At 41.0% G+C, this 24,235-nt stretch overlaps 3 protein-coding genes across 5 annotated transcripts; 2 read left to right on the top strand and 1 right to left on the bottom strand.

The window, feature by feature from the left end:
* The first annotated feature begins 288 nt into the window (after nucleotides 1-288).
* Nucleotides 289-10,412, top strand: LOC124051380 (thymic stromal cotransporter homolog). Its single transcript, XM_046374692.1, has 7 exons — nucleotides 289-943; nucleotides 1,555-1,725; nucleotides 2,676-2,891; nucleotides 3,069-3,240; nucleotides 4,358-4,441; nucleotides 6,178-6,334; nucleotides 6,929-10,412. The coding sequence occupies exons 1-7, from the start codon at nucleotides 464-466 to the stop codon at nucleotides 6,984-6,986; spliced, it is 1,338 nt and encodes a 445-aa protein (XP_046230648.1). The 5' UTR covers nucleotides 289-463; the 3' UTR covers nucleotides 6,987-10,412.
* Nucleotides 10,413-11,565: 1,153 nt separating this feature from the next.
* snx30 (sorting nexin family member 30) lies at nucleotides 11,566-21,629 on the bottom strand. The gene is made up of 9 exons (XM_046374693.1): nucleotides 21,323-21,629; nucleotides 18,207-18,422; nucleotides 16,708-16,818; nucleotides 16,429-16,587; nucleotides 15,948-16,137; nucleotides 14,631-14,830; nucleotides 13,576-13,665; nucleotides 12,983-13,135; nucleotides 11,566-12,268 (listed from the first exon to the last, which is right to left on the bottom strand). The coding sequence occupies exons 1-9, from the start codon at nucleotides 21,443-21,445 to the stop codon at nucleotides 12,191-12,193; spliced, it is 1,320 nt and encodes a 439-aa protein (XP_046230649.1). The 5' UTR covers nucleotides 21,446-21,629; the 3' UTR covers nucleotides 11,566-12,190.
* A 54-nt stretch (nucleotides 21,630-21,683) lies between these two features.
* LOC124051382 (SOSS complex subunit C-like) lies at nucleotides 21,684-24,176 on the top strand. 3 transcript variants are annotated; one of them, XM_046374696.1, is made up of 5 exons: nucleotides 21,684-22,285; nucleotides 22,661-22,757; nucleotides 22,961-23,048; nucleotides 23,693-23,786; nucleotides 23,929-24,176. In XM_046374696.1, the coding sequence occupies exons 1-4, from the start codon at nucleotides 22,261-22,263 to the stop codon at nucleotides 23,750-23,752; spliced, it is 270 nt and encodes an 89-aa protein (XP_046230652.1). In that variant the 5' UTR covers nucleotides 21,684-22,260; the 3' UTR covers nucleotides 23,753-23,786; nucleotides 23,929-24,176. The 3 variants fall into 3 exon arrangements, with proteins under 3 accessions (XP_046230652.1, XP_046230651.1, XP_046230650.1); XM_046374694.1 differs by having other exon boundaries at nucleotides 21,929-22,285; nucleotides 23,654-23,786; XM_046374695.1 differs by having other exon boundaries at nucleotides 21,687-22,285; nucleotides 23,693-24,176.
* The last annotated feature ends 59 nt before the right edge of the window (nucleotides 24,177-24,235 follow it).

Below are 24,235 nucleotides of genomic sequence, written 5' to 3'. Positions count from 1 at the left end.
GCATCTTACAGGCTAAATAAGCAAGTGATTAACTGGCAAATTTAAGCCAACTAAAATGAATTGATGCAAAGAAAACCACAGTTCAGCCTAAAACTCAGACAGTCGGGGTCGTGTTTTTGTTGATACCACACCGCAGAGGACTGATCGGATAGTTTGCATTGCCTTTGAGCTGTTTTCACAAATGTTTGCCTCTCACACGTACACAGTTTACGTTTTCAGCACGCCCAGCTGAGTCGGTCGAGCACATGGGCAGGAGGGCGTGGCGTGTGACGCAATGTGTAATTTTCTTCCTCCTGGCTGCTTTTACTTTCAAACGCGCAGTCGGTTTGGGAAACAGGAGGAAAACGTTGTTCTAATGAGAAAAAGTTCAACATCTGCTTTGCTGACTTCTGAGAATCTACACATTTACTCTAATGACTTGTCTTCACTCATTATTCTTTGAATAATCTAAAAAAGTGTGATCATGGTCGTGCCGAGGTTGTGTCAGACAGCCTTCACGCTGCTCCGGCAGATCGAGCCGATACTCGTGCTGGAGCAGCTGGGCAGCACTCTCTTCGAGACCGCCCTGCAGATGGTGGCCAAGGATCGGTGTGCCAACGCCACTTACCCCGATACCCACCTCTCCAGGGAGGACAGCCAGCAAAAAGCCATGTCGGACTTCTACATGATCTACAACCTCATCATCCAGCTGACTCCGATCCTGCCTGCGCTGTTCCTGGCCAGGTTAGGCGACCGTGGCTGGAGGAGAGCCCCAATCGCGGTGCCCCTGTGCGGCTACCTGCTGTCCAGGCTCACCCTGCTCCTGGTGGTCATCTTCCGCCTCCCGCTGGAGGTGATGTACGGCGCGGCGGTTCTCTTCGGGCTGTCCGGTGGCTTCTGCACCTTCTGGCCCGGCGTGATGACGCTGGCGTCCCTCGGCTCCACGCAGACAGATCGCTCCAAGGTCAGTGCTTTGGTTTGGTGTTGCGTGAAGTGCGTGTAGAAGTCCTTCTTTTTTCAGCTGCTGACCCCACTGTGTGGACCAGGCAAAACTCTTATTCTCAGAATCATTAAATGAGCACTGTTAGCACTAACTACGGAATATTCCATTTTTGTGTGAAGTTTGTTCAGGAAGCCGGCTCATTTCTGCAGTATAACAAATGAAACTAGAAGTCTAGTGGAACTTTGTGTTTGTTGCATGTTTTGTGTGGATGAAGTGTGACACATTTTGGTGGATTGAAAGTCCGGCTCGTTGAATGCAGGCCTGGTTCTTCTTCTTATATTGGAGTGTTGTTACAGATAGAAATCCAGATATTTCTCTCTAGTTTTGGTGAGAAAATGTGCGTTCTTATGCCCATCTAAAAGACCTTCTGAAACTATTTAACCACCTTTGTGCTGGTTACTGCTGCTGTTATTCTTGCCCCCTGACAAATGAACTACTGGCATAAACATAACCAACAATACCAGAAAAACACTACAAAACTGAAAAAAAAGTTATCTGACTGATAAATAAACAAACTTTAAACATCAAAATGAATTGTTGAGGTCATGTGCGTTCGTGTCTGTGTCATGCAGGCGATGATGAGAGTGGAGCTGCTGTATGGGACAGTGGGTCTGGTGGGCAGCCTGGTGTCGGGTCATCTGTTCCTGTTGTACAGCTCCAGTGTGGGCCATGGGACCATCCTGCTCACTGTCAGCACACTGCTGCACCTGCTCTGCCTCCTACACTCCATATTCCTGCTGCAGGTCGGTGTGCATGTGATTGTATTATGTCCACTCTATGGATATGTGTTGTATGTGTTTTCATTTTTGTGTCTCTCGAGGCGCAGGCTGCATCCTAGATTGGTCAGATTATGATTACTTACAACATACTTATGATTATGATTACAACATAAACAACATACCTGATTTATTTGGTTAGGATTTGATAATCTTATCTAAATTATTTTTAATTTTACAAGCCTGTTATGAAAGCATGTTCACTTTCCCCACATTTCTAAAAATGCATGTGATGATTGAAACAAGCAGATTAAATGACCAATATTAAAGTAATTGGGCACTGATAGAAGAGCTGTACAACTGTAATCCCTTCATTCAGTCTGTAGAAGCTTCTTGGTGCTCCGGTACACAAAGGTAAGCATGTAACATTGTAACATATTCTCTTCTGGGTCTCCACATAGCGTGAGCTCAGTTCAGTGGAATCCTATCCATATTTCTCAGGGGTATTCTGCATGACAGGGTGCACAAGTATGTGTTCTTCATTTCCTGTGCATCTTACAGCAACACACACAATATTCAAGTGGTGGACCTCTCCATCTTCCCATTTCTACTCACAGTCTATGAGAAGGCATCAAGGACCATTTCAAAGTTACTCTCAAATGGTCTTCAATGTATGTTGTAAAGATGATGGACAGACATGTCTCGGTTGATGGCCTGGTTGGTCTTGTATCTTGTTCACTCTTTGGATTGTAATTTCTCAAACAAATCACTCTCATTATGAGCCTGTTTTTCCCCATTATCTCCGATAAAAGTGAGTTCATGGATTGGTTACGTTGCTTTCCACTATGTCATGCTATCAGAACCGCATTTTTAGCTTTTTTATCTCTCATTTTCACTTCACTGCAGCAGTAATATTTAGATGAACAGTTTAGAGCTCATGCAGATGTCAAATATGTATGTCTCCATCTTAATTCAAGGTGAAACAGGTACCCAGCCGAGAGCCAGAGGAGGAGCCCCACATCCTTTCGAAAGCCTCCAGTAACGTTCCCGCCGAGGCCCCTGCTCGAATAAACATGGTGAACGTGGTTCTGCTGTTTGTAGCTGCCATGCTGTACGGCTCTGCAGTGGGTGGAGCCATAGAAATACTGGGCATTTTTGTGTTGAAAGAGCCACTTAACTGGAGCGCCACTCAGGTGACCTTTTGCTCCCTTTGTATGTATGTGTTTAGGTTTTCTAGTCTGATTTTGTTGCCAGAAAGATAGAACGTGAGGGTGGCAATTTTGCATTTATGTGTTGCGAGTTATTATGTATCTTAAGCTGTGTATTCATTTTGTCACACTTTTAATTTCTCTTTCATTGTCTTCCTACAGGTGGGTTATGGGAACGCAGCAGGCTGCATGATTTTCCTCACCAGTTTCCTCGGCGTCATTGTGTTTCGTCGCTGCGTCAGCGACGTGACGCTCGTCCTGATCGGCATGCTGTCGTTCGCCTCAGGAATTTACTTCATGTCCTTTGTCACTACAACCTACATGTTCTACCTTGGTAAGACTGAGCACCTCAAGACTGAGACAAAGTTTGTTTGGATCACAGCCAATGGACATTTTAACCCTCCCAAAAAATTCACACAGGTTGCTACTCACCAATTTCTTTTTCCACTTTAATGAAACATATATTATAGGACTGGAATAATAACTGCATCTTCTTCTTTTTTTTTTCTTTACATTTTTTACAACTGGGTTACTCTGTAGTCAAATCGTTTTGCCGGGGTGAAATGAAACCGCAAATAACGCTTATTTTTCTTTTAAATTAACCTGTCACTTTTAATCACTTTTTGATTAATGGTTTACTTTAGCTACGTTGTCAGAAAATCCCACCACACTTTAAATTGGTTGCTGTGCACCAATTTACACTGGTATGAAATTGAGAACAAGAAGAAATCTCCACAAATTTGAGAAGCAGGTATCAGGTTTATGTTCCACATGAGCAACCAGATCCTCGTCTTTGTTTTCATTTAGCCAAACGACTAACACAGCCAAACGCAGAAAAACTAGGGTTGTGTTGTTTTTCCAGGTCTGACTCAGTAAAAGCACGAGGAACTGAATTCATGTTATCTGTGTTAAAAGTCAAGTTGTCCGGTTTCGTACTCACTGCCTCAAAACATGAAACACCTCTATGACAGATCTGGGATATCAGCACAACTTGTAAAAATTTAGGAACCAAAAGGAGGAAGTGAGAGTGAGGAGAAGCCAACACTCATATTTCTGATTTAGCAAAAGATACACTGAAAAATAGTGCCTTCTACACTTTCTATTAACTTTAATGCTCAGCTCCTTTAAATGCTAACTTCTTATATTAATTCCAAACAAAACAGAAATATAAAACACCCAATTTTCTTCACCAAAGTAAGCCAGCAGTAAGCTCAGTAACACAAAAACAAATGGAAAAGCTTTCATCACAGTACTTGTGGTAAGACAAAAAAAGGCCATTCATGTTTGGTTATGGACTGATTGTTTAGGTGACGTGGGTGAGTTAATGCAAAACTAGCTCCATTAGAGACCTGACACGCTTCCTGCCAATGAGGGAAAATAGTATGATGGTGGGTGACGGGTTGTACAAAAGGACAATGTGGATGAATTAATCAATGTTCATTTCCCCACAGCTCGCTCACTCAACCTGTTTGCTCTCATCCCGATGCCCACCATCAGATCTCTGCTCTCACAGCAGGTCCCAGCTTCCTCCTGTGGTGAGTATGTCACCTCACTGTGTGTAGGTGTGTGAAAGCACTACAGATCAGTAATGACTGTAGAGACAATTAAATCGCACTATTATTCAAATACACACTAGTGTTTTTAGAGGGACTATTTACTCTGAAAAAAATAGTTTTAAAGAAAAATGTTTACTGCATAGCCCATACAAACTCCACAGCTTTCATCTCCTTTGTATTGGGTTGGAGGAAGAGATGGATATCTCAGAACCTGGGCAAATAAAATCAAGCCTATTTGCTTTCCACCACTAAACATAAAAGAGTTTTTTAAATATATAAAACAAGAAATCTGAGGCCCCTGGCTGCATTAAGTGTTGTGCTGTTGTTTGAGTTGTGAGATCACATAGAAGTGCAGAATCAGAGCATGTCGGAGTGAGTGCAGGAGAAAGTTGTGGAAAAGGGATGACAACCTGTCATCATCTAAAAGTTGAGTCTGTGTTCTAAAGGTCATGGATGGGTCAGAAAAAATACTGATACCAATTTAGTAAAATCACATGGCTCACAGTGAAAGCAGATAAGACGTTCACTGTGTCTGGTTGAATATCATGTTTTGAGAAACAGTTACGACATAAAGCAGAATATATGCAGTGACTGTGAAGTTCCTCTAAAACCTCAAATCCCAAACATTGTGAGCAAGCTACGTAAATTGGGTGGTGTTAGCTTTGAAAAATGAAGCAGGGTTGTGAAACTGCATGATGGATAAATGACCTGCGAGTTGGTAATTCATAGATTTTGATGATGCTCATCATCCTTTTTAGTCTTTAGTTTATCTTGTGTGTGTGTGTGTATACAGTGTGTCTTCATGGGTGTGCACACATGTGGGAGTGGTGTATACTGGAAACGTGCAGTCAGGCTGGTTTAAATAAAAAAACATGACGCATCACAAAGAGCCAGTTCTACCACAGGTTAGAATGTCTTGCTTCCTCTCTTGCTCGCTCTCTTACACACACACACACACACACACACGCACACACCCAAACACACGCAGACTGGGTTCATCGATGTCTAGAGAAGCTAGGTTACTCATTGTCAGGGTTTTTCATTGCGTGTTTGCTTTGACATGACGTCTGTTTGAGAAGCCAGTGCAATGCAAACACAAACACTAGCAGTCTTGGCCCTTTTCCCACATGCACACATTCAGCACAATGAAAAAAATACATATGATTACAAGAACCCAGTATTTTTACACTTCAGTATTTGTAGAGATTAAACAAGTGAGAGATGATAAACGAGCTTTAGAGGTGCTGATGGGTGGATTATGCTGCCTTTGGGTGGAGTTGGGTTCCCCGTTTCCAGTCTTTTGCTGGTAGCTACACATCAGCCAGCCATAACATTAACACCAATGACAGGTGAAGTGAATAACATTAATCATCTGTGTACAATGCAGTGTTCTGTGGGGGAAACTTTGGGTTCTGGCATTCATGTGGATCTTCTCTAAGACACACACACCACCACCAATTCTGGCAGCATAAGACAAAATATTAAACAGGTGGTTTTAATGTTGTGGCTGGCTGGTGTATATTTATTGTGCAGATGTAAGAAGAGTGGTTTCAATCTTTGTATCTTACTCTTTTCAAAAAAGCAAATTTGCATTTGTATTTCGCTCAACATGTCTTATCTCTGTGAGAGTTTAAAAGAAACTATATTTATATGTTTTCTCTCTGAGCGTTGTTTACTTCTCTTTAATTTGATCTCTCTGTCCTCCTTCCCATCAGGCATCACTCTCACCTCCCTGCAGTTGTCTCTGAAGTTAGCTGGACTGGCATACTTCCCTGCCTTTACTAAGATCTATCAGAGAACCCTGGATTGGTTCCCAGGCTTTGTCTTCACGCTTTCCAGCATCTTCACAGTACTGGGAATGATACCCATCAGGTAGGGGGAGGACAGTATAATGTTGACGGTGGTGAAAACAATTGGTCTGCTTTGGTTTTATTTCATATTTGTCCACAGGACAAGTTAATTTTTCAGTGAAACAAATCCATTATCAGTTGTTTTGTTTCTGAATATTTTAAACAATTATTCTTTAAAATGTATGAAAATGTATTTTTAAACAAATCTTAAAACGGCATTTGCAATGTAAGCACTTTGTAGTTTTAACAAAATATTTGGTTACTTTAGAAGGTCGTCAGCGTTTTCAAAAATACACCTGCTCGAATTTTCCACTGTCATATGTTTCTTTTCGAGGAACAGCTAGCACATTTGTGTATTCTTTCTAACTTTCTAAATTACTTGTATATTATTTTTGTTTTGTTTTACTTCTGTGAGGTAGGCCTGTCATGATCATCACTTATTATTCCCATCATGAATATCTTATGGACTGAGCAGTGTTATTTCACGTTTTATTTATTATTTTGGCCATATAGCATTCTTCATATCCTCTGTTGATAGGATGCACAACCGTGAATATAAAACAGATTTAAAAACACACCTCCTCTTATCAGAACATTCCCTCTGTCCTCCCTCCAGTATCGTCGGCTGTAGATCTCCTCAAAGGCGTCAGTACGAGAGGATCGAGGGAGACTGATGACATCATCGCCAGCACCGATTCAGTTTTGGTACGATGCAGATGCAAACAGAGACTTTGGGCAAAAGCAGAGCAGTGCCTTCAGTTTCACTTCCTATAATGTTTAAACTATAGACACTTTGATAGAGTAAGAGTTCCTATAGGCTTTATGTTTACATGAACATTTTATATAAAAATTATCTTGTACGTTTTAATGAAGCCTGGGCAGACATGCACAGAGACATTTGCGTGGACATATCACAACACAGTCACTCACAAGAAAGTTTCCAGCTATTGAATTTTTGGCATCAGTCAGTGAAATTTGTGCAAAATGCTTTGAAACAACCAGAGTCATATACGTGACAACGCACCAAGTGTGATTTCAGCACAACAGAATATGTCATACATGAGAAGCCCCTTGTGAGCAAAACAGAAGGAGTAGGAATAAAAACTACTGACACTATACATTTAAACAAGTTTCCTGTTGTAAACCTGCTCAAACTGGATCACGTTCAGTTTGCTTTCAGCTGTAAATATCTAACATATATGAAATATCAAGACTAGACTAATGCAGGAATACAAAATTTGACACAGTTTGGATTTTCAAAGTATATCTGCCAATATATGCAGTCAGTGAGGATATGGTGTATGGTGTGTATGTGCAGTCCTGCAGTGATCGTCTTTGGACTTGATGGTATTTTGGAGGGGAATAAGACTTACATGCTGACTTCTGAACCTGCAGGTCAGGAAAGGCTGACAGTGTCAAGGAAACATTTGCCTGAAAAAGATTTTTTTTTTTTTTTAAACTGATTTTCTTTCTGTTAACGTGTCTTTGTAGCTGTTACTTTTTTATAGTTGAGTGTTTGCACTGTTTTGGCTGTAAAGCACTGAACTGCATTAACTTATCTGAAAGATACCATATATGGTTTGATATTTACATTTTAGCTCGTGTACTTTTGTTTGTGACCTCAATAGGAAAAGAAGTTTGGAAATCTCCTGTCATTGATGGCAGGCGTGAAGGGAATGATGCAGCCTTTATTATTCTTTGTTTTTATTCTAAGCATACTCCTACTTTTATTGTTGAGATTTTTTTAGTCTATTTTGTCAGAGTTATTACAGGTACGATTTATGTTGGTGTAAGCAACAAGAAAATATATGGAGGAGTGAACTGTAAAAGAGTTTCTTGTGCACTTACAAATGGCTTTTCAGCTGTTAACGACAACAAATGAAATGAGAGGACCTGAGCAGACAAGAATGAAATGCATTCATTTGTTTTAATTATTGGTCCAATATATCCAAAAAATCATTTGAGGTAAAGATAAATTGCATCAAAACAACACCAATATACAAGCTTATTTATAATTACAACAAGATGTTATTAACATCCAAATGTACAATAAAAAATCTGAACGTAAACAGTACACACACACACACTGGGGAGGGACGGAAATAAAAAGACAGAAGGTAGATTCACATGTTCATCTGACTTTTAACCTTTCACACAGTTTCGATTGATCAGGTTTATCCTGCACTGCAAATCAGATCATCTCATGTGTGACTCTACAGGAAGAAGATAGAAGGAAAAGATGGGGACATTTGGCTTTGAAACATTTGATTTGTGCATTTAGGGAAAATCAAAAATCATGTTCCCCCTGGCAGCCATCCAGTTTCCAACCAACTCGACACCATTCACTCGACTATTCATTGACATTTTTGGCAAATGCAAGAATTTTTTCAGCAGGCATTTCTGCCAGGGGTTGGAGATGTGTATATAGTGCAAAAACAAATCAGCAGGCACACAGTATAAGGTGGGGATTTTACAATGGCTACGAGTAAGAACAAGTAAATTAAACAAGGAACACTCTGTTGGGGTTCCAATGAGCACCAAAAATTTTAAAAAAAGGGTTTAATTCCTCATTTTTAATGCAAGATTACACTGTCAGTACAAACTTTCAAAATCCCTTCTGACAGTGTCACATACTCATTGGAAACCCAACAATCTCCCGTTTTTTTTTTTAAAATACAAAAATAGACTTAACTGTACCATATAATGCAGCTGTACACCGGGGTATATTGAATATACAGCGTATTGCCATAAGAACAAAAAGAAATTTTAATCAGGTGAATCAAAATGATCCCAAAACCTGTGCGTGCTCAGGTCAGGTCAGTACAGTTCCATCATTTACACTGAGGGGCAGGAAAATCTGTAGATGCACTGATGCAAATCATTGCCAAGACTTACAGTCCTCCACTGTAAACAGATATCAGACATCTCATTCTGTTCATAACACAAAAAGGGAAAGGTGACGCCTTTGATGTCCTGTCAGGTGATTCTTAAGCATCTATCAGGTTTGCAAAGTTTCCTATTTATTATTTCTTTGTTTTGATTGGATTTTGAAATGTAAAACTTAAATCTGTTGAAAGGTGCCTTGTTTGAGTTTTCTTGTACAGCCAACACATACATGTTCACATTCAGTCTTTCTTAGCAGAATGTATTGTACATTTCACAGACACACAAGCCAATTGGGGAACTGCTCATAAAAACACTGCGCTCAAAGTGCTACAAGGGGTCAAACGTTCTCCAGGGTGGCATGCATTACACGTCCTCTAGTCCTGCTGCTGTAAACTGAATGACAGTGAGTCACACTGTGAAGTTTGGATTAACCACAAGTGATAAATGTTTCTATAAGCTTGGTTTTTCTTACTGTAACAGAAACAGACAATACAGAAGCTTTGTTATGATTTCTAAACACCTCTGACTGACTGACTGTTTCTGTACAAATACTGTAATTTAGCATCAGTGCATCCACAGGACTGTCCACTGTACTGCCTTGACACTGGACCACAGTGGAATCACTCTGAAAGCTTCTCTTGGTTTTACTGGCTGCTTTTAAAAAAAAAAAAAATTTGGTTTTCTTGATGTGTCACCGCACTGGCATCCGGTAGTCAAAGGAAACAGTAACTGCTTTGTGCTTTTACAGCTCAAGGAAGGAAAAGACAGATAAAAAGAGAACCAGTTTGCAAGCCACCACAGTCACTTCCCTTCATTGCGGCTTTACAGCACTTGTATTTATCTACACTGGGGGCAGGCTCAGTAATGTGACACCAGCCTAAAAAACCGGGCAGGCCACTCAAAGACAGTCTGATGGACATTTAATATAAACACCTAAGATAAAAAGATTTTTCGTTTTTAACATAGCTTCTCAGACCTGAAAAAGTCAAATCAGTATCATACTTCCAAATATCTTATCAGTAAATGAAATGACTCTGGAGAAACTACAAAGTTTTTTCCAAGCTGATGAGGCTACAAAAAAATGGGGGATCTGTGCCAGTGTCTTTTTAATGTGGTCATGATGAAGATGCCACTGACTCAATCTGCCCTGGCCTTCACCGAGTGAGGTTTTTGCTACTTTATGCTGAATGTAACGAGCTAGCCGTACAGCTGAAAATAATAATAATAATATTATATAAGCACCAAAATGAAAATTAAAATAGCCAAATAAACTCTCAGCAAGCTGCATGCAGAAAGCCATTTTAAGTAAAGTCAGAAATCACTAAATAAAGCAGGTTCAGCAAAAATGACAAATTGATGCATAACAGAATATTGAAGAATGGATTTTTCCTTTAAGGCAAGGCCACATCAGCAACATTCTGAGTCCCAAAAAAGAAAGAGGAAACAAGTGTGACGCAAAAATGCTGTATGTGCTGTAGTGGCTACGACATCTTAAAAATATTTCCCATGAGTCACAGTTTAACAGATGTGGCCACATCAAACTGCTGTGTCGGAGGGTTTAACCGAACTATTTTCCACATCATTTACCCTCATACTAACTTATTTGTTTAAAACAAGCTACTTTAGCTTTTAACTTCCCTAAGCTTTTAGTTTTTCCAAAGTTTGGCTCAGACCTGAAGAGCTTTCACAATACTCCTTTGAGGGCTGGTTTATCTAGTCCTCAGGTGTTTACATGATATGGCAGAGATTTCTTAGAAGTCCCAGTGCTCCCAGAGCAGCGGAATCAATATAGTTATGTTATTTCAGGTTTGAGCCAACTTTGGTGACGTACTCTTCTTGAAACAAGACACAGAAATGTTCTGTAAATGGGTGTCATTCAGGCAGTTTACTGCCGCACAGTGTACCAATAGAGTCTTCGCCTTTAGTTCACTTGGTGTGCTTTTCGTTTTGTAAGTCTGCCCTATAGCATCCTCGATTGGATAAATCCCTTCACTCAACTCCCTACAGAATGCCAAGGGAAAAAAACAAAGAAGCCCATTTGCAGCTTAACCACCAGGTGGTGCTGCTACACCATAAACATAACCAAAGCTGTTATGTGGATCTGTGCTTAGATCCGTGGAGTTAAAACAATAAATCAACTCCTGTTAAAAAAAAAAAAAACAGAAAAAAAGAAAAACAACTGTCACTTCCCTGATGAAGCATGCTTGCGTTAAATGTAGTGTTGCTTCATGTACTGAGGTCTGTCGCAACACCCCCCGCTTCTTCTCTATCCATGCGTGGTGTCATGACATTCTGATACAGCACAGCAAGTTTCAAGTCCCTGCAGGCTGAATTTCATAATAATAATGGGTGCAGGGCAAATGGAAAAAGAGTAATAGCAAGTATAGTTTTATGGGCAATAACATGCAAAAATAACATGTATGGCCCTTTAAATTTACACACAACACAATGCCTTTAAGAGTCTTGTTCCAGTAGAGTTTTGGGGTTACATTTTCAGCAGCTTTTACAACTTGACAGTAAAAAAAATCTTGGGGATTCTCAAAATGCTTCATACTTCACTCCCACTCAAAATATTATTTTTATCTGCTTTTTGCGAGGGTTATTCTTCACACTTGGCTAAATGAGAACATGGAGGGAACAGACAGAAATCAACACAAGCAACACTGATAACTGACAGTTAATTAGAAATATGAAGATATGAAAAAAATTAAAAAAGAGAAAATGTCTGTATGTAGCAGGTCTCTCCTCTTTCCCTGCTGTTCTTGAACGCACCATTTGTTAAATCCTTCGCAGGTCAGATCTGTGAGTCGTCTCACAGGAGAACAAGGGCAGAGTCCAGCAGTTCAGATCTGCTGCCCGGTTGGTCCTCTTCCTTGGCATGAGAAAGTGTGTTATACAGAGGTGTAGGTGTGTGTGTGTGTGTGTGTGTGTGTGTGTGTGTGTGTGTGTGTGTGTTGGGTGGTGGGGGATGCAGAGGCATGAGGACTCTGTTTCAGTTCGTCTCACTCGTTTTGTCTTCAGTCTGTTTGTCTTGGAGGAGCGTTATGAGCGACTCCCACGCTGCCTGGCACTGCAGAGGGTGGAGATGGATGTTGTTGGAAGTTGATGGAGGGGAGGGGGGAAAAAAACAAGAGGTGGAAGGGAAAGAAGGGGGTGACAGACAGACAGACAGACAGAAATGCAAGGCATACAAGAGAAAGATTTTCTTATCATCTGTGGAACCTTCATGTAAATACCAGTATCTGATTTTACACATTCCTGCACAAACTGTACTCTTTCACTATGTAATGAACAAGTTTTGCTCGCTTCCTGAGCAAAGAATCGAACTCTGTTTTTGTTGTTGACACAGCTATGAATTATCACGTTTTCGACGCTGTGCAGGATTTCAATGACCCTTCCCATGTTCACTATATGGTACTAGAGAATACCCCAGTAATTATACTGTATGTTACATTCCAGCATATCAAGTGTAGACCACACTATGAGACTATGAACTTAAAAAAAAAAAAAAAAAAAAAAAAAACTTAAAATCTTAACTATAGAGCATCATCAAGGGCTATTGTGTCCATAATTGATATGGATCTGGTCAACCCCATTTTTCTTAATAAACTAAAATATAAAATGCGTCATTTCCTATTGCAATAAGTGACACTTGTATTATATTGTGTTACTGATTTTTGATTTTCCTCAGGAATTATAATGTTTCTGCTCTAACCATCAAAATATTTTTCATCAATTATCACAAAACAACGCAGTGTTTGTAGGTTTACTACACAGTGCATACCTTTTCATAGTACATGATGTTTTTGTCGGCCATGCCTGTGAGGAGCTGTTTGAAGTCTTGTCTCTTGTTGCTCTGCCAGCGCTCCCAGTCTGCCTTCAGGTCTGCATTGAAACACTCCACTTTGTCCTGGCATTTCTCTACTTCCACTGGCATCTACGACGACAGAGAAAACTAAAGCTACAGGGGCCTTCAGGGGACATAATACAAGACTACAGGTTGCGGGACTACAACCACAGGGGTTTGAGTGGTGCAGGAGATTTGGATGGGAGGGTCGTATCAGTGTAACTTGACAAAGCAATGGACGATTTTCACCTATTTTCCCTTTTTTTTACTCTAAAATAACTTTTGAAGTTCTTAAAAACAAAATAATGTGACATATTATCATTTAATCCTTTAAACACTTGTATTAAAATAGTTAAATATCCCAGCATGTGCTTGTTGTACAACACAGACATTTTAGGGAGAGAAAGTAATACGCTGCAGTGATCTTTGGGTAACTACAGACACAAATGGCAATGGTGAACACAGTAAATATGAAGGCATTCATATGTGAGAGCAGCTTCAGATTCAGATGAGAGGAGGAGGAGGCTTACTGGCGTTCTGTCCTCCTGTCTGCGCAATATGGCTGCTTCTAATCGACCCTCGTACTCAGCCTGGCTCTGGTCCCGCTTCCTCAAAACATTCTGTAATCAACCAGAAAACCTTGTTTTATTTCGCACTGTTAATGTGACCTTTACAGACACGGTAACATTTGTGAGAGATGAGAGAGAGAGAGAGAGAGACAGAGAGCCGAGCTGAATCAGCTCGTTGAGGACATGACACATGAAGAATCTTAGATGGCACTTCTTCTGTTCTGCGTCAAAGGCAACTCAGCTTAGAGGAAGCAAAAGTTTTTAGTTTTTGTTTTAACAAATTTTGGGTAGACAGCTCCAGAGAGATCCTAGATAATGAAACAAAAAAAGCAAAACAAAAAAACAACAAATTAAATCTTGGTATAAGCATTTAGTTTAAATTCAATTGTCGCTGACATTCAAAGATCACAGGTTGATTGACATCAGATATTGAACATGTATCATTTCAAGTACAATAAGCTGTATACTACGATGATCAGTAAGTGGTGCAGGATGTACAGAATTAGTATGAAGTATAAATTTGGGACATAGCATGTGTGGCAGGGTAAAGGACGGACTCTGAAAGGGTTTGTTTTCATGTGATGTATTTTTTCATCATTATAAATTAAAGAATAAATTTTCACACTTTTTTGTTGCAGTACTGCAGTCTCTAAAGTCTTTCACCAAAATTAGCACATATAATATACTGCATTTTAAACTCACTAAAAATAGACAACTAACTGACAGTAGAGTATTTCTTTCTTTCGTTCCACATCATGAACGCACTTTCTGGCAGAAAGCAAGCCGGTGGAGGCCAGTGACGATGTTTTACTTCAGTCTCTCTTTCAAGCTCAATGAGTGCTTCTAGAACACAGATGAGTGGAAAACTATTTACACACTGAAGTCCTTCACTTCAACGCACCAGAAAAGGTCAGAGCTGAAGTCAATAAAGACCCTTGATTACCCTTTCCCACTGATGATAAAGTCCAGATTTTGTCCAGTGACTTTTAGAACATCAGACAAAATGTCCCTCTTACCTTCATGGACTCTATGTAGAGGAGGTACTCTCTGAGAACGGGCAGGAAGTCCTGGCTCATGTTCTCACTCTGGTCCTCCAGTGCTCTGCAGCACGTCGTCACACAGTCAGCCACACCCTCCAGGGGACGCTGCAGCTCCTCCTCAGACGTCGCCCAGCTAGAGTAGACGGTGCCATACTCACGCAGCTCTGTCAGGTACTCTAGTGGAGGTGAAAGGGAAAAAAAAGCAAAGGTTAGATGACCAAGCAAAAACTACAGTTACAGTCTTTTTCATACTACCAGCGGATACTCTGTGTCTACATTTTAAGATCGAGCTAACATCACAAGACACTGTTGGACTGGTATATACATTTACAGCAAAACTTTGTCTCTGTCCTCACAGGCGACATGGCGGAATCGCCATGTTCAACTGCAACGTCTAAATTTGTAAATTACACATGAGAGAGAGTGGTGGCTAAACGCCAGGCTGCTGACTCAAGCATGCACGGCATTTGCCTTTTTTAAACGCTCACTGTCAGCTCGTAGGCCTTCATTATCTACAGTTCCACAAGTTTCCATCTTATCTCCTCCAATATGCAAACAAGGACCTTTGGTTTACACTGCAGATTCGTTTTTTAGGCCTAAGACCGTAGCACTTCTGAAATCCCTTGAACAGATGGTGACAGCGAGTGCTTCACACAGCACATGACAGGTAATTTACAGAATCACTTGCCATGCATGTGTGAGGCCTGCAGTTATTAACCATGCACCCTGCAAGGCCCAAAGGTCTGTGGGTTTTTCTCCAAACCAAACACTACACTGAGCAGGTCAATACTGCAGATAAAGTCACACAAGCCAGCGTTAGCCGCCCAACTAAAGCCTAAACCACTCATGCCAAAGCTAACCACAAGCACCATCATCATGTAGCACATGCAAACAGCAGGAAGTAAGTAGGTCTACTGAATGAAAACGGAGAGTATGGGGAGTACTATTATTAGAGGCTCTGTTGCTGGTACCTAAAAAACATGTATGGTAAAAGTACAGCAAAGAAGTGGCTTCAGCTATCAAGCCAGTTGTTAAATCCCAGTTTGACTACAATAAAGCTGTGTGTAAATGATGATGGGAGATCAAAGAGAATAACAAGTCCTTTTTCCACATTTCATTTGCTAAAATTAACTGTAAATCAAACTGTTTTACTATTAATTCCCCGGAGTTTCTTTATTCATTTTGTATTAATTCATCTATTTATTGATTGCTTTATTGTCAAATTATAATGAATCAGGAAGAAGAATCATCAACCCGAGTGACATGAGTCACTTTACGACATCAGTCAGATACCTGACTGCTCTTTGAGGATCCGCTGGGCGATGCGGTCGATGGTTCCCAGTTTCTGGCTGAACGTGTCCAGGTATTCTCCCATGGCACAGAACTCCGCCGGCCGCGCCCGTAGCTTGTAGCCTCCAGCCACATGCTTCACAGACTCGCCCACCTTGGTCAGCAAGGCCAGACCCTGGCGCTTATTCAGGTCCTGCAGACACACAGTGACAACAGGCTGCAACATGCTGAAAGTGTCACTTGTGTGCTTCTTCTGTTTTCACAGTAGATTTGATACTGTTCTGCTATGCTTATGCCCTACTTTCTTTCCTTCCCTTCTGTCTCAGTCCAATTATTTTACAACAACCTCGTTTCCCCAAAGGGATCAATAAATTCTTGTCTTGTGTCGCAGCTACTTAGAGACAACACACACAGAGAAATAAGGACATTAATTCTTATAAAAGATGAAAATGTCCCTGAACATCCCACGCTTGCGCTGTCTTACCTTTGCAGACAGGAAAGCGTTTAGATGTGGGTTGAAGGAGAGGACGGGGTGGTCGGCGACTCGCTTCAGGAACTTGTCCAAAGCTTTCATCCTCGTCTCCACAAACTCCTCCGAAAAACGATCGACCACGCCCTTCATCACAAACTTCTCTGGCAGCGGCTAGAGGTGAAGAGAGATGAGGAGGAGGAAAGAGGAGAAGCAGAGCAGAGTGCAAATGAAACGATTCTAAATGGAAACCAGGAGAGTGCGTAGGCATGCGTCGTGGCTCATTTGACCTACAGGGATGAGGTGGGTCGGCTGACTGTCCTCCAACTTGATCCTCAGCCAGTCAAAGTCCTGGTAGCGCCGTCGCACACAGTACTCAGGGAGGTCAAACTCTATCCGTGTTGTCTGAAGAAAACACACACACAAGTGCATTTGCTGTGTTAGCTGGGAGGATACAATATTTAAATGACCTCCTAAAAGACACAAATACAATTTAGAATATATGCAAGGACGACACGTTTTTTGATCAGTAGCAATGAATTAAGGGTTACTTCACACCAGTAACATAAGTTTATAGACAATTAGTTTAGTAAATTTGGATCAGTTTTCATTGTGTATTTATTTACAAATTCATGGCAGAATTTCCATGTACACATTAAACTGGAAGATGGCCTTGTCTCTGTTCATCATAGGATGGTTGTACATGTGTATTGACCTTGTAATATAACTAACAGTGCATGCACATAAACACACTCTCTCTATCTCTCTCTCACAATTCACCGTTAAGAGATGCGCCCCCACATGCTCTCAATTAACACTTTGTGCTCATGTTGGGATGTGATATTTGTCTAGAGCCTCTGAGCCGAAGGACCACAGTGTACATAGCTGTCGTCAGCTCCTGGCAGTGTCTCCCTCTGAATCTGTTTCTTTCATTACATGATAGACAGGTCTCCACAGCTACAATTCTCTACTAGGTCTGGACAATGTGAGATCTCCTGATCTGTTTACTGTCAAAGACATTTGAGGGATGGAACAGAGGATCCACTTGGTAAACATAAGGTACTGGACACACTTCCTATTGAATATGCACTTTTTATGGGAAAGTTGGGGGAAAAGTTTTTCCTAACTGAACTCCTATGCGTTCTAAACCCTGAGATATATTCTTTGCCTAAAGGTGGCATGTCTGTGGCTCTAAACTGCTGCAGCTGCTGCTACTAATTTCCATTCCTGTGGGTGGCACAGGTAACAGAGTCTCACAGTGACTCACAGCCAGCACCATGAAATTGTTAACTTTGGTTAATGTGGTAAAAATGTATTCACATTCAGTGTTTGTCTCCAAAACACGCTAAGTGAGTTTCCTTTATGATAAAATCTTTACCAACTTTTGGATGAATTAAAATCTTAATTGTTAGCTCCTGCATGTTGAGGAACATATAACACATTTCTTACACACTGCTGTTCATCAACCAGCTCTTAGCACTTGGATATAAAATTTGACTTGAACACCCCACCAAGTTTTATAAAATAATAATGAAACTCAACAAAATACGACAAACACTAGGAGGATTAAATGCGCTGTATGATGGATTACCTGCGCAGTGGTGCAGAGATATTAACTGTTGGCTTTGAGAAATGGTTAGGAGTAACATTAAGTATAAATAACTGGTAGGGAGGATAAAACATGTTCAACACCATCTATAATCCCACTACATAACATTTAGTACAGTTTAGTACAGCCATTATTGTCCAAAGAAACGCAGACAGTGTTAACGTGACATCAGCCAATAGCAGACCTTGGTGGACACTCTGTAGGTGATGTAGGTCTCCATGGTGGAGACATGCTTCTTTGGGTCGTCGACTGTGACGAATAGGTCGCGGGTTTCCGTGGAGGCGTAGAGGTCCCGGACATCTGCCTCCAGGTCGTCGTCCAGCTGCAGCCTGTTGAAGAGGGAGGACGCGGAGGCAGGACTCGACGTCTCGACCGGCGTGCCATTGGTCAGCCCTGCTTCCTGCATGGACAGAGACAATGAGGGCATCACAGTCAGAAGATGTGGTGGGAAAAGCTGCACACAAAGAGCTGATAGATTGATGCTGATGCTGATGCAGTTGTTTCTCTCCGTGAATGGAGCTCTTGTTGAGGCTGCTGCTTCGTACACACCCTACATCATCTGACACAACTCCTGTCTTTCTAATTTAATGATGGATGAGGGGATAGAAATGGGGCATTTGTGGACTGGGGATACATTTCCACAACCTTAATATGGAAAAATACAACTGTCTGGAAAATAATCATTTCCATGTGTCTCTTCAAATGAATAGAGCAACTTGTGGATTTGAGGCCTATGTGGTTGAGCTTACTTTTTTCAGAATGGATTAAATTATTACTACACATTTGGAAGGGACTCTAAAGATCGCATTAACAAATTACAGGCAGGCAAGACTGAAATGTAAACTCTGCAACCGGACTGTAGATAAAACAGAGGCAATAGGGCTACACCGTCAAAAGTGGTCCTGAAAATAAAACCAACCAAGCAAATCTCCCAGTACAACAACCTGAGTTGATCTAAACTCCTGACAATACTTCTCACCAGCCGCTGATGCCCTCTGAGGTTGCATCTTGCCACTCTAGAGGAGGGAACTACTTTCTTCTCAGACAGGTTAAGGTGCATGGAAGCAGAGAAGCTAATGTTCAACCTTAATCACCTCGATCTGCCACACACACACATTTTTTTTTATTAAACTGCCTGAAGTAGGCAGGTGTGCAACTTTCCAATTCAATCAGTGTCTCACTCACACACACACTTTGAAACTTCACACACTGACCACACACAGGCAGCTCACACTGTCAGTTTTTTTTTTTTTTTTTTTTTTTAACACTGTCGTGCTAACCTGCACTGATAATCACAGATCAGATAATTGCATTGCGTTTGCATCATTACACCACTGTGAGTGAACAACAGGACACCACAACACAAGCCACGCTCAGACAGACAGCGAGGAAGACTCTGGAACTATTATATTTGAGGGGAAATGGATTCCTGCTTAAATGCATAACAGAGTTCAGAGATGTAACAATGTGATCATCAATATTGTGATACAGGAATGATATAATGTGGAGTTCTGCTTATTGAGACACTGTAATGGAGCTTCAATGTTGCACTTTAGAGTTAGTGAGTTATTAAGATGAACAGTGAAACACACATGCACAATTGGCCATCATATCCAAATTCTTATTCAGGTGTCCCAGTGTGATGGTGACACGTGTGCTTTTCCTACTGTGACATGTCAAAATATCTGCTCTGAAATAGGCCTATCAAGTGATACCAATCTCAGCTTAAGAATATGATTAAATACTGCAGCAAACACCAAACATTATCGTCGCTAAAATCTCCTCTCACCATATTACTGATATTGCGAGACTGAGTAAAAATGTCGCCCTCGATCATGCACCGCAAATTCAGGGTTTTAAAAAAATACCTGAATAAACACAACATGCCGTTTGGTCTCCCAGGTTAAGAGACTAAGACCATATCTTAGCGGTATGTCAGTGATGTGATTTTTATGTGAACCTCAGGTGGAACAAAAAGAAGGAAAAAGACAAACATACTACACAAAATATGTTCAGAGCATTAGCCCTCTTATACAAGGTGCCTATTAAACATATAGCCCTCAGATAAATATTTAAAATGTGACAAACTGAAGATGATACTCCAGGAGCACATTCATCTACCGTGGTGGTACAAAACTCTAAATAAATTACTTTAATAAGAAGAAATATTTATGAATGCAACTGGATCTGGATTTGCAAAAAAAACCAAACAAACATCCCAACATTTAACAGAAAAAGAACCCTTCCAAAAACAATCTAGACACGGATCCTGAAGTATGTGGAAAAATGAATCAACGTTCCCTGAAACATGATCTAACTTTCCATCAAATTTTATTTAAATATGCTGACAAATAGTTTCAATTTTCTGCTGACAGCTTGGGACCAGAACCATTACTTTCTTGGTGTTGAGCGTAAACAGGATAACTTACAGACTTTACATCATTAACTTGTGTGGAGGTTCGTTATGCCTCTTAGCTCTGCTTATCTGAGTCAAATACGCACGAAAAAGGACAGCACCTTACCAGGAAAGCTAACTTTAATGGAAGGACATAAAAACAGCATCTCGGACTGGCAATAATTAACCGCAATACTTAGTGGTTGCTAAGCTTGTTACTCATAAGTAAAACAGGAAGAATAAAAGCTTTGTGTCCATCACTGGTTACTTAGCACACCAAACCTGCTAACAATGTCAGGTCGCCTTTCACAGAGTGGAGAGAGGAGAGAAATGTGTTTTCTAAAACATGCACAACCTGAAGTGTGTGTAATGCAACGTGCGTAAAAACAATCGCATTTAAATGGAGTTAACACGGTAGTGAACCTTTGTGTGTGTGTTGGTGAGCTTGTGTGTATTGAGTAAGATCACATTCTCCCTTTTTGCGCCTTTGTTTGAATGCTTTCGTGATTTTGTCGTTGCATTGCAATGAAAATTAAGACTTAAAGTTAAGACACAGCCAGCTAAAACACTGTCATGGTTTTGGAGATTTATCTTTCATGCAACAGTAATTCTGAGGCAAACGATTCCGCTCAACTTTAACCTCCAGTCACGATCAGTAAGCATTAATGCAAACAAAAATAATGAACGCTGAGCAGAAAATTAACCGATTAGTGTTTACTGTATTTCAGTCATTAAACTTATTTTAGTCTGCTACTTCTCGCTGGGTGGATTTAGCCATTAAAACTGATGCCAGCCTGAAAACAGGTTAGTGTAACGCTACAGAGTTTAGTTTGGTTAACCATCCTCTCTACATCCCGTGGTTGTCTTCAAACCGCCAGACCGGTCTCGCCCCTAGCAGACCCTACCTTGTCCCCTCCGACGTTAACGGTGACTGAAAGCGACTCCTCGGCGGCAGACAGAGGATGGAAGATCTCCGCGATGGGCTTCTGCCCCGAGCTGGCCAGGCCTCTCGGAGCGCCGACACTCATCCTGCAAGAGGCGGAAAGAAGTGACCGGGTTTCGGGGATAACGACGGTCCGGTTCTCCGCAGCTTAGTGTAGACACTATGAGGCTTTTTTTTCTCAGTTCAGGGTCTCCTCACTTGAGATGTTACATCCGCTGGTTGGTCACAGCTGTCAGCTGACTCCCACTGCGCAGCTCCGGAGATTAATCTACACGAACCCGGATGTAAACATATGCATCACGTGACAATAAATGGCGACTAAGGTGTTAAAGATTGTCTATTGAGAAGATCACTATAGTGTTACTGAAACTGTGAACCTTGATCATATTCCCCCAAATGTATCAGTTTGATAAACCACAGCATCAGCTACCTCCGTTACAACTAACCAAACCTCATTCGCTGAAGAGGAACAGCAGATGTGATGGAAAGCTCAGGAGAAAAGCTTAGCAACTACACCTGAATTTCGAATTGTTCGCTCTATCGGAAGTACTAGCAGAGTGAGACGTCATTTTTTTGTACTTCTGTCTATCTAAGCTACCGGCCGGTAAATGGCTCCAGAGGCAAAAGGCAGCCGATCCGTACACAGTCGAGTTTTATGCTTTTTTAAAACTTTCACTTATTGTCGAAGTTTTGTACAATAGCAATTTATTTGTAGTTCATACAGCTCGGGTTAATTACGTTCCACTTATCGTCCAGGGGGACTTTTATCGTTGTGTGTTATCCACCAGTGTAACGGTAGCTAGGTGGACGGAAACACAGACAGATAAAATTAGCCAAATCGATTAATATAATCCTTTCTATAGTTTGGAATTTGACCTGCCTCTTGCTACTTGCGCCGACATGGCTGCTAATCCTCCAGGACAAGGTAATTGTATATGTTTTTGGGACAAAGGATATTGGTGTTGAACTTTTTTGATCGATCCGTCCCGACTCGTTGAGGCGTTGCTCCGAATCCCGCATGCCCTGAGAGCATCTTTTCTCTCTGGTTCGTCTTTTGGGAAACATAGCTAACTAAGCTAAAGCAGCTTCTGTAGTTCCTATGCAACTGTGGCCACCGCTACATTAATTTTACAGCCAATTGAAATAACTTCATAATCCTATACATTTTGTTCTCTCTGCATTAAATAACTCATTTATACAATGCGAAACATCTCTCTTTTAGCCATTTAGTGTAACCTCTTGTATCTTCTCTGTTTCCTCTTTGTCATTCTGTCTTTCTCTTCTTTTTGTCTCCATCCAGCCTATCCAAACAAGACACGGGTAGCAATCCTGGCTGAGCTGGAGAAGGAGAGGAGACGGCTGATGCAGAATCAGTCCATGAACACACCTGGAGCCAGGTAGAAACAGTGCACTGTTGCACTAGTGCATTATTTAATTTCTCTCGGGATCAATAAAGTGTCTATCTATCTATCCATCTGCCTGCCATGGACGCTAACGGCGGCTTTCTCATTCCAAAGTAGAGGGTATTGTCAGTACATGTTCCAGTTACATGCAACTTTATAAGCAATCTCTCTTTTCTCCTTGCTCTCTCATTTTATAGCATCTCGCTGTCCAGACCGAGTCTGAAGGAGTTCAGGGACAACGCAGAACAGCAGCACATCGCTGCGCAGCAGAAAGCTGCCCTGCAGGTGAGACAGACAGAAAACAAATGCAGCTTCACATCCTTTTAACTCTCTCACACAGTACTCAGCAAAGTGCTATTAGAGTTGTTTTCCTGTGTTTGGCATGTCTTCATGATATTTGAAAGTGATTTTAAGACATTATTCTGATGCAGGCCGCATTTTTTGTCACAAAGGCACCTTCATGTTTTTTCACAGAAACATGAAACGTTATACAGAAATGCAAAGAAGCTCAAAACAAAACACCAACCAAGTTGAACTAATACATTTTCTAGATAAACTAAGAAAGATTGTTGTTTTCTCCAGGGCCACTATGCAATGAGGTTCCTCTGTAATTTTGTCTGTTCTGTTTGCACATATTTATTTTCTCGCCAGATGAGAATATAAAAACCACTTCCATATCCGTCTATAAAATGTGAAGCCACAGTGAGCAGGCGGTTAGCTTAGCATAAAGACCAGAAACAGGGGCAAACAGTTAGCCTACCTCTGTCCAAAGGTAGCAAAATCTGCCCCCAAGTTACACCTTGTTTGTTTAATGCATACCATTATTGAATGGCTATTGCCAGTAAAAACTTCTTAAGTAGACCTTTGGCTATGTGTGTCTCCCACTGCAGCATGCACAGGCACACTCATCAGGCTTCTTCATCACTCAGGACTCCTCATTTGGAAACCTCATCCTGCCGGTCCTCCCACGCCTGGAGCCTGAGTCTTGAACTCTTTACCTCTTTTCCCCATCCTGCTGCCAGTGTGAGGCAAAGCTTTGAGACGACACACATGCACACCAGACTCGTGTCTCTCCCTGTTTTAAGTCTGTGATTAATGGACAGTTGTTTGTCATGTTGTAAACAATCTCAGGGGAGTGAGAAGCTTTCATTTTTACATTTTCCAGACCAACAAGCTCACTGCTGAATTTAGGAAAGCTTTCAAGACAAGACGGAAGAAGGTGCAAGATAAGTGCAAAACATCCTGTCAAGTCATTCAGGGGCCAAAAACAAATTTTACAGAAATACAGTAAATCCTGCTGTTGCCTTTCACTGCATTATCACAGGCTTTTCCATAAAATACACATTTTGATGGGTTTTTTACATTGTAATGGATTTACATCTTTGGGTAATAAAGTTGTTATGTTCAGTTCTATATACAGTATGTACTGAATTTCAGCTTTTATTTGTGAAAAAAAAAAGAGTTTGGGGGCA

The sequence above is a fragment of the Scatophagus argus genome, chromosome 20, assembly GCF_020382885.2.
Source record: "Scatophagus argus isolate fScaArg1 chromosome 20, fScaArg1.pri, whole genome shotgun sequence".
Taxonomy (NCBI): domain Eukaryota; kingdom Metazoa; phylum Chordata; class Actinopteri; family Scatophagidae; genus Scatophagus; species Scatophagus argus.
Note: the sequence above shows the minus strand (reverse complement) of the source record. Positions and strands in the feature narration are given on the sequence as shown.